This window comes from Patagioenas fasciata, chromosome 2 (genome assembly GCF_037038585.1).
Source record: "Patagioenas fasciata isolate bPatFas1 chromosome 2, bPatFas1.hap1, whole genome shotgun sequence".
In the NCBI taxonomy this organism is placed as follows: Eukaryota; Metazoa; Chordata; class Aves; order Columbiformes; family Columbidae; genus Patagioenas; species Patagioenas fasciata.
The window spans coordinates 158,741,464-158,758,696 of record NC_092521.1 but is presented as its reverse complement, the minus strand read 5'-3'; the positions used below and the strand labels follow the sequence as shown (position 1 = coordinate 158,758,696).

The following is a 17,233-nucleotide window of genomic DNA, read 5'->3' as shown; positions in this document are numbered from 1 at the left end:
CCATCGGCTGCTCTCCCCTCGCCGCCCGTTGCTAGGCAGGCCCAGACGCAGCTGCCGTGGTCTCCAGCCTCCCGGAGCCGGCGGGCCGCGGTTTGGGCCCGCCCGCCCCCGCCATGGAGGGTGATAAGGTGAGGGGCTGTTGGGTCTCCGGGGAGCTGCCTGGGCTCGGTTGCCAGGAGCTGTTCTGCCTCGCCCTTTCTCCCCCTCTCTGGGAGGGCCCTGAGCAGGCGGCGGCCGCGCTGTGCTCGGCCTCACCCGGCGCGCTGTGCCTCAGGTGCCCCGCCGGCACTCGCATCCCTTGGCGTCGGATAAAGCAGGGAATCAAGCAGGGAGTCTGAGGGGGCCAAGGCAGGAAACAGCTGCAGTGTTTCTGCTGCTGCCTCTGGGATCCCCATGGAGTTCCTTGCACAACTCATGGTTCCTTGTTTTGTCCGCAACTCCCACCTCAACAGAAGGACGAGGCCGCATCAGCCACCACTCTCTCTGCAGAACAGGATAGGTGATTTATAAAAGTATCCAAAGCTGTTAATGTTTTGGGTTGTAGATCAAATACACTTAATAATTGATGTTCCTGTAACTGCTAATTGTTGGGTTTTAGTTCTTTAGGAACCCCGATAACTTTTGTATGATGGTGTTAAATTGTGAAAGGTTTGTAGAGCTCCAAAATAAAGGAAACGAAACCACGTGGACATGCCAACTTCAATTATTGTGTTACATATTCACTTGAAAATAGCAAAGAAATATAAAATCAATTTGCCACAAACTTTATTATTATTGTTGTGTGAATCTAGATTTTACAGCTAGCTCGTTTGTGGTGATGCTGAATAGGAAATCGAGTAGAAAACAGAGTGGCTGGGAAGGATATGTGAAGTAATATGTTAGGATGACTCTAAAAATTCTAATTCAGATATCATTTCATTAACTGTGGTACATCAATAACTGCTTACTGAAAAGAGAGGAGTTAGTGAATTGTGATGGAATGTTAAACTTCGATCTAAAATTTTTCAAGTGCATTGGATACAAATGCCAAAGACATAGAGGCAGCCATACTAACAGCCACACTGTATGAAAAGCCTCCTTTTACTGTTTCTGTTCAATCAAGTCTATCACTGATGCTGTTTACCCATTTGAGGGCTTTCAAATAGGCAACTCATACTGGAAATAAGAATGATAAATATTTATATGTGAAAAGTAAAGTACTTTTTTTCTGGCTTAAAAGCTACAGAAGTTGCTCTTACTCTTTTTTCAGTTTCTTTAGAATCTTAGTTAACTGAGTTTTTAGCTTACTTAAAAACTTCAGTATTAAGCTTTTAAAACCCCCAATCTTCCTAGGTTGTGAGTGAAGAAAACCCTCTTGATCTCTGATGGGAAGTTTATACAAAGTAACATGGTCACTTGTCCTGCGAACTTCATAAGGCAACGTGCTTATTGTTTTAAGGACAGATATGTACATGTTAAAAATGTTCATAGCACTTTTTGAGTTCAGTAGATATGTGGAATTTTATGTCAGCTGATGAACTCCGCATGCTCTCAGGTGGGTGAATTAAGTCAAAACCCAGTGTAGTTTAAATAACTGATCTTAGTTTGGATTTAAGTGAGTATATAAGGACTTCTAAATTAGCAGACAGGTGAGAAACTTCAATAAATCCTTTTGAAGTTTGTTTTAAATATCTCGTCTGTACAATGGTTCCTCTACTTACAGAGGGACAGTGGTTTCAAAAGTATTAGGTTTCTTTAAACTTTATTAAAAATCTCTTTTTTCTATTTGCTTGTTTGCTAATCTCCTGCAAAAGCAGAGAATTAAGTGGAGAATCATCATATAAAAAAACCCAAGAGGTTCTAGTGGTGGTGCAGAGCTGAAAACTGCAGACCCCAGAAAAGTGACAAGATGCACCTTTTTGAGCACGAGAGAATCATCTCTATATATAATTTGTTGCATGCTTTTTGTCTCAGCTTTGAAATAAATCTCCAATTACATTATCTGATATTGTCTATTGGTTATGCTGGTTTTAGGCTATTAACTTTATTAGCACTCATTCTTTGTTTGCTGATACGTATGTAAGTATTGTCTAAAACCAAAACATAGTCATGTATATTTGGGATATTGAATAGGTTACTGTTTGAGACTATCATACACACTCTGTTCCCTTCCCATCCTTGTCCTTCCAGCTTACCCTTGCACAAGTTCTGTTGAGTTTTTTAGGCTTTATTAAAATTCCACTCAGTGCTACATACAAGCATTTTGTGAGGCAGTCAACTTACACATGTAATCTGCACTATTTTAAAATATTAAGTGACAGTTGATTGAAAAATCATGCCAGCAATTACTAGACCAGAAGCTTCCTTGGTGTGCTTGAAATGCATGCTAATCTATCTATTTTTAACTTTTAGTGTTTAAAAATCTAACAATTTGTTGTGGCTGTGTCAGATCCCTGCTGATGGGAAAAAGAAAGATTAGATTATTTATCCCCTGAAATGTTCTTACACCTGGGTTTGGGGTGCCTCAAATGATATGTTTAAGGGGAAAATACTGTATTTACTGTTTGCCATGTGAATGGGATCTGTGAGTGGTTCTGCAGAAAAAGGATCTGGGGGTCCTGGTGGGCAGAAACTTGAACGTAAGTCATGATTGTGCTCCTCAGGTGGTTATGGCTAACAGCATCCTGGTGATGTGTCAAGACCATACACAGCTAGCAGGGAAGTGACTGTTCTCTCCCAGTCAGCACTTGCAAGGCCTTGTCTGCAGTACTAGGTCTGGTTTTAGGGCCCCTGGTGCCAAAGAGATTCCAGAGCAATGCACTGAGATGTTTTGGGGACTGGAGCCCATGGCGTACATGGGAAGGAGGATAAGGACCTGTTGAGGCTAGAGAAAAGAAAACTAAGAGGGAATCTAACTGCTGTCTTCAAGTATGCACAGAGGATTTGTGAAAAAGATGGAGTCAAATGCTTCTCTGATGTGTACAGTGAGAGGACAGAAGGCAGTGGCCCTAGCGATCAGCAGGAAAAACTATGACTCGATATAAGAACACATTTTCAACTGAGGAGTTGTCAAACCTGAATACCAGGTTGCCCAGACAAATTTCAGCCTCTGAGATATTAGAACCTCACCTGAGTAAGTCTCTGACCAGAACTTACTTTGAAGTCAGATCTAATAGAGCAGGAGGCTGAACCTAATGACAATGATGTACTGATTACTTTCCAGAAGTGGCCTGTTTGACTGTAACACAGTTAAATGGTTGTCACTGGAAAGCCAGTTCTGAGTCTTCTTAAAGGACTGCATAGTTGTCCACTGTAGACACTGACCTCAGAGCTCATTGCCATGTGTGTGCAGAGCTGGGTGATGCAGTAGAAGCCTGAGCTTCAGGCTTCTTCCAGGTCCAGTCAGATGAAGTACACTGTAAGTATACACATTCAGGCTAAACCAAATTAATGTTTACATAACAAAATGGAGTGCTACTTGCCATATATACCTTGATACTTTCATTTGAAAAACTGCCATTTAAGTGATTTACTTCTCACTGTAAATTGGTTAGTCAATCTTTTGCTGTCTTTTCTGTTCTAGAGAAGAACCAAAGAAGATACTTGGAAATCAGAAGAACTTAGGAAACATCTTAGGGTAATTTTATTTTATTTCTATTATTTTTGTTGTTGCTTTATAGCAGTGGTATTTATTAAGAGTCTAAACATAGCGGGTTGACTGCTCATTCTACCAGCCAATCTGCCTTGTGGATCTATAATAGCTCTTTAAGGCTTTTTGATACACTGGACACTTTAAATCTGCATTATTGAGTATGGACAGTACAGATCTTTTATGTGTAGCTGTTAACTTTCTTGCTACAACTGACCATTCTGGAATCTGTTTAGTCCAAGTGTGTCCAGAGGCCAGCCCACTCAACTGTTTATAGCTATACAAGTCATGTAAGATTACAGATTTGTTAATTAGGTAACTGAAAAAAAATACCATTGCTGTGGTAATCACACAGCACACAATGGGGTCTGATTTGCTGGCTACCCAAATCCAAGTGACAGCTCTGCTTTATATATTTACTCCGTTTCCTACGTGTATATTATATATTGCATTTGTTATCATAATTTATTATGTTTGTCATGCACTTTTAAACTGGGTCATTACTTTATACATTGGTCACATAGGCATTCAGGCTCCAGTCAGTTACACCACTGATATTCATGTTAGTTTTGCACTATATTTTTTAAAAGCTGTTTTCCAAAATGTATCTTCTATGTCTTGTGCAGATCTGCATTTGTGCTTTGATAAACCAAAGCATCCTTCTTCTTTATCTAGTACCTAGCTTTCTTTACCTGGCTCCCCATTACTTCAGTGCCAGTGCTATGGTAGAAGTACTTCATGATTTTACACATTTAGTAACATTTCCACTAATTTCATGTGGGGTAAGGCTAACAAATTTGAGTTGAAATGCTTTCATTAGAACAGAAGTGGCGTGGTTGGACTTTCATTTCTGTGAAACAGATGGATAAAGTTTAGTTCACTTTACTCATTGACTATAATCAAAGCAAGTTCTGTTTGTTCTGCGTTGAGTAAATAGCTGAAATCGTGGATGTAGTGAAATCAGTGGGAGTTGTGTTACTTGCTTCAGGAAGGTTAAAATACAATCTCTGATGACTAGAAAATACAAGAATAGTTGCATCCTGAAGGGATCTGGGCCAAAAATTTTCTTTCACAGTTTTTATATGCTGTTTTCTGTTCAAGTAATAGTTAATCTTGTGTTCTAAAGGCAGCTGGAGGATGCATGTCTATCATTATTGTGTATGTCTGCAACGTATTTTACAAGATAGCACAGTTTCTGTCTACATGAGCTAATGACTTTAAGATGCTTAGTTAACTTTTCAACCTAGCTCTAAACAGAATTCAAAGTTCCTCAGTAAATTTTCGTTTTTTCTTACCAAATTCTTTTAAAATGTGTTGAAAATTTTACAGTAAGTATAGACATGATGTTAACAATTTTACAAAGTAAGCCTAGAAATATATCAGCATTTTAGTACAGTTTGGGAAATTAAATTCATAGTTAGCAATCCAGTATTTTTTTCACATGAATATACGATATCTAAATAGCCTGCTGAATTTTAATAATAGACTTTATTTTTTTTAATTTTAGGCAACACAACCAGATAGTCAAAATGAAGACCAAAAGCAGAGAGAAAAGAAACTGCAGAAAGAGAAGTCTGTTCATGACACAGACATTCAGAAACATGAACGCAAAGACAGAGGGAAGAGCAAGGAAAGAACAAGAGAGAGAGAGAGATTTAAATCTGGTGAAAGAGACAGAGATAAAATGAGAGAAAGAGAAAAGGGGAAAGATCACCAGAGAAGAGGGGACCAAGAGAGATACAAAGATAAGCTTCAAGAATCAAGTTTGAAGAAGGAAAGCTACAGTGTACCAAAACATAAAGACAGGGAGAGTGATAGAGAACAAGGCAAAAAGCATAAAAGACATGAGATAAAGCAAATAGAGACACACAATAATCTGAAACCATTTGAAGGAAAAGATAAAGAACATCACAGAAGAAGAGAAAGCAGGCATTATTTGGGTAAGTCCCTTTGGGTTGTTGTACTTTGAAATATTTCCTAGTTAGATAGAAATACTCTGAAACTGCATCTGTACAGAGGGGATAAAGACAGGCAGGTGTGAGTACTTACTGAAAGGTATATCTTTACGGAGTCTTGTCATAACCTAGTTTTGGTGCTTTTAAAATTTGTGATGCTTGTTTCCATTCTTCTGAAGAGGGGGTGAGCGTCCCCGTTGGTCAGTTGACTAGAAAAGAATAAGTACCTTCCTGCCTAGACATTTTCTGTTGAGTGATCTATTTGAATCTGCAAGTTGCAGGGTGATCGCTGAAGTTAGTAGTGTGTGTCATTATTCTTACCATTATACAAGACAATTGAGAACAGAGGGATTCATCAGGAAAGAAAAGTAATAACCAGTTTTGGGGAGAGAATTACAACAGAATATTAAGTTTTAGAAAGCTCTTATGTTTTAGAAAACCCATGTCACTGAAATACTATTTTTTGCATGCTAGAGCTAATTATATACAGAGAGTATAATAAAATTTGTTCATTAATTTATACATATGTTTTCTAGAAGAGAAGAAACCAAGAAGTGAAGAGCGAGAAAGAAGACATGCAGAAAAGAAGGTAAAGGAATTAAGTATTTCATAATGGAATAAGATAGAATTGTAGAGTAATTAACAAACTAGATCAGACTCCAGTTCCCAAGGAATCCAAGACATGCATAGACAGAAAGGTCCTCACAAGTGTACAAAACACACAACAACAAAATATATCTGAGCCAATCTGTTTTAAAGACAGACTTCATTCTTTTTTGAAGTAAAATAAAATTTACATAGCAAACATTGCTTAATTTTTGTACAGCTACATCAAAATCTTCCATCTGCTGTTCATACCTTTCTTACAGGAATATCAGTAAGTATACATCCTATTTCATGTTAGACCACCTAGTAAAAAAAAATTTTTATATGAAGACTACACAGTCCAAAGAATTTTCTCTGGCGAAGTACACAGTGTCCTGGGATAAATATCAGAATCTCAGTTAATACAGTAGTGTGGAACTTGCCAGTGTAGGAGATGAAAAAAGAATAATAGCTGGAAAATCTGTGTGGCAGAAAGATGTTAGCTACTTACATGTATACCCTTCTAATGCTCAAAAATTGATAGATTTGTGAGGATAAAAGAATCTTGGAGAACTTTCTAATTCTTTAATGTTATTTTTCTCTTTCCAGGATAATGATACCAAAAAGAGCATTGACAGGTTTTTAGTCGACAAAGCTGAAGAAGGTGAATGTGTACGGAAGTTACAGAAAGATCAGGAGTGGAATAAAGAGGGAGAAAGAAGACACAGAGAAAAAAAAGAATATTCTATTAGGCCAGGAAAAGAGATGCTTTCAAAAGAGAGAAGTCATAAACGTTATGAAAAGGAAGAGGAAGGAAAACATAAATCAAAGAGATCTAAAGAGGAATCGTCCCATGGAAACAGAGAAGGACAACCAGCAGAAGCTAAGGAGAAAGTAAAAAGAATAGAAAATGAAAGAAAGAAGTGTGATCTATGGGTTGGTTTTGTTAAGGCTTTCAAACTTTACCTTGTAACTTATTTTAATTGTTGATACATCATCATTGATAAGATGAATAATAAAAATACTGGGATTGCAAGTCAACATTTTCTGAAATTTGAGGCTAAAGCGGTAGATTAAAATACTACATTTGCATTTAAGTAATCCTAATATGGCTGATTCTTTTCATCAAGTTTAGACTAGAAACTTGTCTATGTTGTCTAAATAGAAACATCTTTTGATCATAAAATTCTTTATTGCTATGACTTTTGACATTTTTACTAACACTTTGAAGTGGAGAGGAGATTAGGCTAGGGGGCCATTAAAATGCACTGGATGCCTTAATAGAAAAAAACTATGATTTTAATAAAAGCTATTATTGGTGTTCCCTTAAAGGGAGCATGGATATCTAACTCACAAGTAGACATGTGACTATAGATTCCTTATGTTTTTTGTCTCTACCTCTGAAGCCATAGAAGATCTTTTATGTTTCTAATACAGACCATGTTTTTATATCATAGAGACTTAATCAAAACTGACATTTTTATAATACAAGCAGTAATATAGTAATTTGTAACTCTTAAAATCAGCTAAGTTTTATGGAACATAGAACCATTCAGATGATCTGGGGTGGTTTCTTCTGCTGCCTAAAGACTGAAGATGTACAAGCTTCTCAGAAATATATTTTCTGGTGAAAATACTAGGTATCTTCAGTATCACTGAGGTCAGCCCTTAGTCCCATCAGTTTTTCAGCCACACCTAGGGTTTATTTTGGAAAGTGCTCTGGGCTCAGAGTTTAAGCAGTACATGCTGGGTGCGGAGCATTTTTTAACTGTTATTACTAATACACTAATGATCTCTGAGGTCTTTTCCAACCTAGCCAATTCTGTGATTCTGTGATTCTGTGAAACTGTCCAATAAAAAAACACAATTTACTCTGATAAAGCTTTATAAGGTTTTCTTAAGCAAAAATACTCCAGATCCATTCTTGTTTCCTTTCTGAAATGCACTGCAGAAGGGGATGTAGCCAGATGTTACTCCCAAGTATTTAATTTTCTTCAGGAGAAGCTCGTATTATGTATATAGCGTATCTTTTATGTGTGTTTATTTTCTTTACTTACCACATCTGTAAGGAGGGGATTATTCTGATCTTAGTTTATACACAGAACTTCTTACAAGCAATGACTCATGGAAAATAGTATGTGTCATTTAAATCATTAATTAGAAAGCTTTCTTACTGTTTAATATTGCTACTACTAATACAGGTTCATACACATGTTTCTTCTCAGCATTTCTGACACATGAATATTGTGACTTGTTTTACAGAACAGCAAATACAAAAAAGAGGAGAGAATTCAAGAAGAAATGAGCCACCAGCACCTAAGGTAAATTCAAAGATTTAAAATAAACATATACTGTATGGTATTTGCTAAGATGCAGTCACCACCAAAACAAAAAGCATGAATTCCTGATCTCAGATGTCTAGGGTGCATATATATATATACACTTCATACACCTCTTGTAACAGCAATTAAATAAGTCTATGTTTTACCTCTGAGAGGATCCATATAAAAATATATGTATTTGTATTCCATTTATTTTTTTTGGGTCTGACCCAGGATAGCAAGAGATATTTTGTTGTCATTGCGACCTGCTTATATATTAATCTGGGCACTGAGTTTGGGAGACAGAAATGCTGTGTTGTACCACCTGGAAATTCACTGTGCAGACACATGGACACATGTAAGGGTCATGATGAACTACAGAGGATCCTGTTAAATTGTTAGGTTTAATTTTAATGTCTCTACTTAGCTGCTACTCTGATTATGTATCTCAAACATGAGATATATATAGCAAGTTTGCTCTTGTATGTGAAAAAGAAAGGTCCAGGTCATCAGTAGGATGAGCAAAATTTCAGGGTGGTATGTCCAAGTTTTCATAGTAGCAAATAGAAAATCCTTACAGAATTTCTATATATATTCTAGTTCTCTCTGTGTTCATAAATGCAGGTTTGAATGTCAGTCTGTCATCGACAGTTTTAGAGCATATTACAACAACCTGACCTTGATCTCCAGTTTGCTGCAGATATTAATACAACTAATAGATGTATATTTAATAGATTTCTTTTCTCTCCTGTTTTTTTTTTCTTCCATTTTGATGCATTTATGGGTATTAAATTTGGACAAGGTTTTTGGAGTTCAGACCTGATTGGCTGTTTCATTATAATTTGTTTCATAAATAGAGATCTATAAAAGTATTTGTAGAAATATTTCAGTTAATTGGAAATTTTCAACAATTTTTCTATTTCAGGAAGAAAACTGTATTTTTTTTCTAATACAAGAAACCCAAACAAACCAAAATTAATGCTTTCTTCTAAGTTAACCAATAAAATTGATGTTCTCTTTTTCGATAGGACTGTTAAAGATAATGCAAAACTCATTGAAAAAGAAGCAAGGGACACAAGAGAAGAGGTAAAACTATTTGGTGTTGGATCTTAGAATGTTATTATTTTCCTTGGGATTAAAAACAATTACAACATATATTTCAATGTAATGCCAGTTGAAGATAAGATTTATGTATATTGGTCTTCACATATCTCTTAACCTCTCTGGATACTGCATGAGAAAATCAATTTATTCTGTAAAAAATTGCTAAGCATTGAAGATAGCCATCTATTCAACTTTATTTCAGAGTTTAGATGCGCAATACAAATACTCTACATATATCTATAGTATATTATTTCTTTATATGAAGAGCTGACATTAACAAATAATATGTAGTATAAGCTAAGTAAAGTGCAGCTAGAAATGTAGTTTGTATATGTCTCTTGAAACAGTTGCATAAGAAAGAGAAAATTATTTTTATATGTTTATATGTGGAAATTTGTTGAAATCCCTTCCATGTGGATAATTTAATCTATGAGGAGGCTATGGAGGAAAAGGCCGACTAAAGAATGGATGGATTGCTTTGTGTTTGTGTGGGGTACATGTTGGTGTAATTAAATGGCATTATTTTAATCAATAACTTCAAAGAAATTACCTTTCTCTAGCTTATTTCGGGGGTGCCATGAATCTTATTCCATGTAAATACAGTAGAGGATTCAATGTTAACAAAATCATTTATGTATAAAAATATCTAATTTTCCTGTTGTATCTCTGTTTTCCTGATTCCAACAGCTGCACTATTTTATTAACAGGTTGAGTGTCACAGTATCATTTAGGTATATGGGTAATTATGTCTAATCCTTGAAAAAGTACAACAGCCTTATTTTGTTTTTACACCATCATAAGAGCTACTGTACACTATTGAATTTATAGGCAGCACAGCAGTTTTTGTGTCTTTCCCAGTAAAACTACTTGTGGAAAAACAGTTGGTCTTCCCAATATAGGCTTGAGTTCTGTTTTCCTGTGTTATTAATTTGAGTCAGTAATTACCATTTGTTTATACATTTTTATTTATATTTCGAACCTGAATTTGTTATATATTTGCTAGAAAATATAGAAATATCTGGGAAGAACAACTATTCATCTATCTTTATGCTAAGATTTGGCAGATAAAGATTTTTTTTTTGTAAGATTATTTAACAGTTACATTTATTTTTCCTGTTTAGGAAATGAAAGATACACACATCTTTAACTCAGACATGGGATTTGATAATTCATCAGCAAATTATGAGGATGATTTTGAAGTAAGTAAAAGCATGCAATTGTCCTTCTGAAGTATCAAAATAGGGATTCACTTTATTCATGGAAATAAACATTACAGGATGTTACATGTTTTTTTTTACTTATTCTTTTTTGCTGACAGTGACCTTAACTAGGCTAACAGTAGATAGTAAGTAGATGTTATGTAGAAACTCTCTGTTAAATATTTACTTACTTTTCATCAGGGGCTGGGAAACAACTTTTGCTTTTGAGTTGAAGTCTTCATAAGATGCTTTTTCTGTCTTCATGGATTTCAATTATTTCAATTATTTTCTGTGAAAAATGTTTAATTTTTAAATAGGAGCAAATAATTTCAGGAAGGGAAAAAAGCCTCACTGTTTTTCATTGCAAAAATATTATAGAAAAAGGTATAGACACACAACAGTTCCCTCACTAATTTGCTTAATTGAACTCTTTTAGCTCTCTTTTGTTTACTTTAATGTTATTAAGAGAGAAGAGTGTGTTTAATGTGTTTTCATCACTGTTCAGCAAAGCCAGAATTCATCTCTGCTTTCGTTAGGAATGATGTCCACTGTTGAGCTGTTCAGTGCAGGAGCTCTTCGCCATTCAGTGGAGAGAAATGACCACATTTAATACTCGTTCATATAATTTGCATTAGGTGGCTATTTTAATGTGAGGTGAATTGTCTTAAATAAGAGAATTACGAGCTTTTTGTGTGGGCTTGCAAACAGCATGGTAGTTTAGTAAATTTGAGCCTGCCGTTGAAGGGCAACTTGAATTAAAACTATCAAATAAACAACTTAATACATCTATGAAGCATTTATGCCACTGAACACTGTGATTTTATTTTTTTTAAAGAACACATGATTCACCTAAACATATAGTTCCTACTTTAGGATACTGAAAAAAAAATGAATCTGTTTTGGGCAGTGAAGAACAGCACTGTGGGATTTTCTTCTCCTGATTAAAATTACCAAACAATCAATACATGCCGTTATCTTAGTATCCAAAAGTTATTTTAAAATACCTTTCAGTGAGATGATATATAACCATCTGTATGGGAATTGTTTTTGTATTTTGACAACATTTTATAATTTCTTAAAAAGATTTCAAAAAACACATTTGTAATTGATCTTTATTAGTTATTGAAAATCCCGTTACTTTTAAAGGATTACGAAGATGATTTTGATGATGATGAAGACCGAAGTGGTGAAGAAGGAGATGCAGAAGAAAATCCAAGAGAGATTCCATTTTCCAGAACATCAGAAATTGAAGAAATTCAGAGAGCAATTAGTGCAGAAAATGATAGAATCTGTACTTCACTGCCAAAGAAAATTGAAAATGAAAAAAAGGAAACAATCATGGGTATGTGCTTAGATAACAGTCTGTTTTAATTAAGTGTATGAGTAACACATACGACTTACGAGTAAACAGGCCACTTTTTTTAAAGTCTGCCGAGAGGCAGAAATCTGGTCGTCTGGATGAGTCACTTAGGTCTGTGGGTAACTTTCACATTTCTAAAGAATGATTCAGAGGCATTACTAATCGTTTAAAATGTGAAGTGTAAAAATGTACAGACTGACATTTAATATGTCTTATTTTGGATAAGAGAAGGATATGAGAGTCTGGATTTTAAAAACTGGAGGAGTACTAGAACAGTTTGGGGCTTCCGGTGACCTTAATTCCTTTTTCTTTTAAGCAAAGTTGAAGCCACTACTCTGGGTGGGAAGGTGAGAGAAATACAGATACTACTTAAATATATAGTTCTGTATCACTTCTAAAATGCAGGGTTTTTTCTTAAATGTGACCATGGAATTGTTGTCTTGTATTCAGTTGATGTGATACCTGCTAATGGTAGGAGAAAGAAAGGAGAAGGCACTTTCTGCATCATAGTCTTCTAAGATAAAAATTACAATGGTCAGTCATTTTGAATTGCTTGATAAAGGAGCATATTAAGGGAAAAATGCTGGCCCATGTTACTGAAGTTAAGAAGCTTACTGTACTGATAACTGTTAGAACCTGTTGTGTAATGTGCAGACCTAGTAACTTTTAGTAGCTGTGTCATAATAAATCTTTTGCTTTTTAGACATACTCCTTTACATTTTAATGCACTGTGAAGTGAGAATTATAATACTAACAATGTTTTATAATATCACAGAAAGGCAATGCCCTTCTGTCAGAAACCCTTTTTGTGGAATATTCATGGATTTTCAAATGGCAAACCAACGACAAAGTAGCCGAAGTATAGCTAGTAAGCAGAAGTAAGTGTATTTTAAATCATCCACACAAAATGGCAACTTACTATGTGAAATGTGATTTTTTTTTTCATTGTATTTGAAATATGTGAAGTTTATAAACTTGAGGCTTTTAGAGGCAAATATTATTTTGTAAGCTAAGAGTAATTAGTTGTGAAGTAAATATAATTTACAGGCTTTGCTACACGTCATTTGATAACAGAAATTTATCTGTGTATTGGTTTATGTGTATCATTTTATTGCAGAACGTTGCCAAGACTGTAATTTTTGTGGGATTCTTCAGTCACTTAATGAGATATTGACTTACAGTACTAAAGGGCAAGCCTTTTAGCTGCCCCTAGGGCTCTGCAGAACTGTAATTTCATCAAGTCTATATGGTACATACTGTTGCTAAATTAGAAAGTTCCCTTTCAGGGATAACACCAGTTGGTGTTATAACTAATTTAAAATTGATCTGGATGTGAGACATCTAAGATAGCTCTATATTAAATAAGAAAAATTGATGCCTGTTTCTTGTGGAACTTGGCAGGAGCTCCTGGTTTATCTGGCACACTGTATATATCCCCAATTTTCTGTTACATCAATTGAATGCATAAAGCAAGACTATTAAATCTTGTTGATAGTACTAGATTCCACTGCTTCATCGCTACACATCAGTGGCTAATCTGCATATAAGGAAGATTTTATTGTCTAGGTTGTCTAATTCACCTTGCTTAAATTTATATGCCCAAATTTTACATGAGTTCATTGTGTAGGTTTCCTGTCTAGACACTGGAGACAGATTAGGAAATTCAGGAAGGCACCTCTCTGAAGAATTGCCTTCTGAAATGCTTGTCAGCCTCTGCTGATTATGTACTGTGACTGATTATGACTATGTATATAACATTGTGTGCTAACAACATATATAACCTGTGAAGATAACCAGCATTTTCAAGAAAAGAGGAAGGGTTTGTAGAATTTAATGCTATGATAATACATTGCTACCAGTAAACAGACTGAAAGTATCCCATGAATGAACGGTAGCACTTTGGAGTTGTAAGTATTAATATGAGGCTTCTTAGTTTAGTTTAAAGATTTGTCTGCATGTATCATTAAGATTTGTAACTAGGAAGCAACTTTTCTACATTTGAATTAAACCTCAGCAATCTGTGCCCACAATGTTTGTGAAGAAGTGGTGTGTTCGGAAGTAGAAGTAAAATGTGGATAAGAAAATGCAATGAAAGTAGTCAAGTAGCGAAAAAAGGATGTGAAAATTGTCCTTAGGCAGAAAGAAATATCCACCCTAAAATATTGGAAGAGAAATTCCAACTTCTGTTGCTCTAGTCTTCCCTTTTCAAAGAATATCTCACTGAAGAGAAACTGCAACTAGGATATGCATCTGTAAGATTGTGTAGATATGGAATTGCTACAGAGCCATTATTGTGTCTGGGTTGTATTTACATTAAGTATATTAAAAAAAATGTGAAAGTACAAGAGAGAGAAAGAAAGACTAAAAAATTTTTCCCCTTGTCAAGGAATCTGTACTATAGCAAGAGTGCAGAATTAACTTATAAACAGACATCTGTATGTAATTCAAGCAATTAACTCTTAAAATAAAATATCCTAACAGTTTTATGACATTGAAGTAGGTAATTGTGTGAATTGTGACGAAGATTGACTCTCTTCATTGTCCACACATCCATCCAAGTGGAGTGGTAGGAATCTTATGATAATAAGTAATATCACATAAATGTTTTATGCTTATCAGAGCAAGATACAGTATATAAAGTTAGACTTTTTTCCAATTAAGAATCAAAATACAGTTTTATCTGTGAGCAAAGATGAAAAAAATAAGAACTGAGGTAGGCAGAAAGTAAAAGGATTGGAGGAAGCTGGATAAGGCAGTTATTTTTTTGTATCATTGCAGCAAGAGAACGTAGGGAAATAAAACAATTTGGCATTTCATAGGACAAAGAGATTCAGATATCTCAAGTACTGCACAATGTGCTAATCTTATTCGAAACAAAAAATACAAATGGAAAAATGCATAGTCTACCTCAGTCTTGAGTACTTGTTTTCATAGAATTTAGATCAAGTCCAATAATCCAGTAACTGATGGTTTTTGGAGGCTTATTTTTTGTGGAAGAGGTAAGTATTCATTTCCACAGGTTATGAATCAGCAATTAATTCATTTCATGTACATATTTAAAATCTATTTTAAGACTGCTGCTCTTGTTATTTGTTTCCCTAGTGATATAAAGAGGTACAAATTCAGACAGTCTGTTACCAGTGGAGGTCACTCAAATTACATTTGCATAAGTCATAACAAAACCAGGTTCTTTATAAAGCATGTACGCATACAGGTAATGTAAGTTCATAAGGTGAGTTTAGGAGAGTTTAAGTGAGTTTAGCCACCATCCTAGCTACAAGAAGAAAAAAACATTCATCTGTTACCTCACAGAACAGCTTTTGAATACTTAGGCAAGATGATTGTGCTCAGCTTTGACTTAATTATAAGAATAAACCGCAATCAATATTGCATTTTCAGATATGATCGTTATCTCAGCATAACAAATGATAATTCATAACCATTTTTTATGTACTTCTATTGATATAGTTCTAACTGTCAACTAATTTTGGTACAGCTTCAATTTGCATAGATCAATGGATTGTTAGATCTCTGGTACTGTAGCAAATCAGGTTGGTTTTCTTTTGGAATACCAAATACTTGGTCATAATAATTTTTGTGTTTCTTTCTTGTAATTTATTTTAAAGAAAACGGAGTTCGGAACTTCTCCCACTAATTGATCTGGACTTCTCAGTTAGTTTTTCGTTACTGGATTTGCCTCCTGTAAACGAGTATGACATGTATATCAGGAATTTTGGTAAAATGAACACTAAGCAGGTAACAAATACGTTATAATATTTAAATCCTGAAATTGCTGATTCATGTTCTGGAAAATATTTTTCCTTACAAAAGCAACTTACTAGAGCTCAGAGGACAGTGAAGTAATAAATTATAACCTTCATCTCTAAGCCTTAATTACCATAAAGCAATTATATCAAAGCATTTTGGCCAATGAGGCTATTTTCCATTTCTCTCGTGTTCCCTCCGCGTTTTCTAAAGGACTTTCTTTACGTCTCTGGCTCACTGTCCCAGGTGTGCTGGGTTTAATGTTCACATGTCACGTAAGACATTCTGTATTTTTGCAGGAGGTCTGGCACTCTTGTGTGGTAAAATGTGCATGCGCAAAATAGTGACACTGTGTCAGTAAGCTTAGGTCTGAATTTACAAAGAGAACAGGTTGAGCTCATCAGGTTTAAAATGACTGTTTAAGTTCTCTTCAGTTATGTGTCATTCTTAGCTGTGTCATCCATATATTGATGACTTTATCATTCTACTTTAGGCGTATGTTCAATGTAATGAGGACAATCTTGAGAGAGACATTCAGACTGAGGAAGTTGAGACCCTGGAGAAATGGACACAGCATCCAGCAGAAAGTGCCATTGTATCTGGAGGTGAAGAACATTTTAATCTTATTCATTTATGAATGTGTGCATGTAAACTTCCTCTTTTGTACCCATTAATTGCCAGAATTTGTAATGTGGTAGGGTGCATCGATAGCAAACTGCTGTAGCCACACTGAAAACATAGGCACTGAATATATATGTGAATATATTCATATATGTGAACATATATAGGTACTCACGGAAGGGGGTGGAGAATAAGTAGCAGAAATAGTTTCTTCCTTCTGGATTGCTGTTTTTGTTGGCAGCAGATACAATTTCTCAACAGATCTTGTTCTTCAGTAAGAGAAGTTGATGCCTGCCACTCTCTTCTTGCTTAAAGATTACAGCGTTCTTATGGTTTTCTTAATTGATTCTCTTTTGAAGCTTCAAGTTTGGTTTTGATTTTTATTTTTATTTAGGTCCTGTAACCAGCCAGGATATGTCAGTGAATGGAGCTCTAACACCTAAAATTGATTCACAAAAATTAGCAAATTTCCTCCGGTCTGCTTGCCAGGTACACTTATGTACTTAATATCCCTTAGGAGTTATGTCCATAAATATATGATGTGATAGATCACTTACAGTACTTGTTTTGACTAATTTAAATAAATTACTTAAATAAGACTCATTATCAGTGAGATTCATCTCTCTGCAAAGGAATGGAACAAGAGCTGTGCAGCTTTTATGTCTGTTAAGATGTATTTGCAAAGATGTAAAATT

At 35.2% G+C, this 17,233-nt stretch overlaps 1 protein-coding gene across 4 annotated transcripts in view; it reads left to right on the top strand.

Moving 5' to 3' along the window:
* The window catches only part of DYNC2I1 (dynein 2 intermediate chain 1), a 28,518-nt gene continuing 11,285 nt past the window's right edge, over positions 1-17,233 (top strand). For 2 of the 4 annotated variants that reach the window (XM_071805313.1, XM_065832417.2), the window contains exons 1-13: positions 1-128; positions 3,563-3,616; positions 5,136-5,568; positions 6,120-6,172; positions 6,778-7,104; positions 8,431-8,489; positions 9,518-9,575; positions 10,715-10,792; positions 11,939-12,134; positions 12,928-13,030; positions 15,779-15,908; positions 16,411-16,522; positions 16,933-17,027. In XM_071805313.1, coding sequence (XP_071661414.1) covers positions 114-128; positions 3,563-3,616; positions 5,136-5,568; positions 6,120-6,172; positions 6,778-7,104; positions 8,431-8,489; positions 9,518-9,575; positions 10,715-10,792; positions 11,939-12,134; positions 12,928-13,030; positions 15,779-15,908; positions 16,411-16,522; positions 16,933-17,027 — 1,713 coding nt within the window. In that variant the 5' untranslated portion in view covers positions 1-113. The remainder of the gene's footprint in view (positions 129-3,562; positions 3,617-5,135; positions 5,569-6,119; positions 6,173-6,777; positions 7,105-8,430; positions 8,490-9,517; positions 9,576-10,714; positions 10,793-11,938; positions 12,135-12,927; positions 13,031-15,778; positions 15,909-16,410; positions 16,523-16,932; positions 17,028-17,233) is intronic. The other 2 variants (XM_071805312.1, XM_065832418.2) reach the window with 2 other exon arrangements.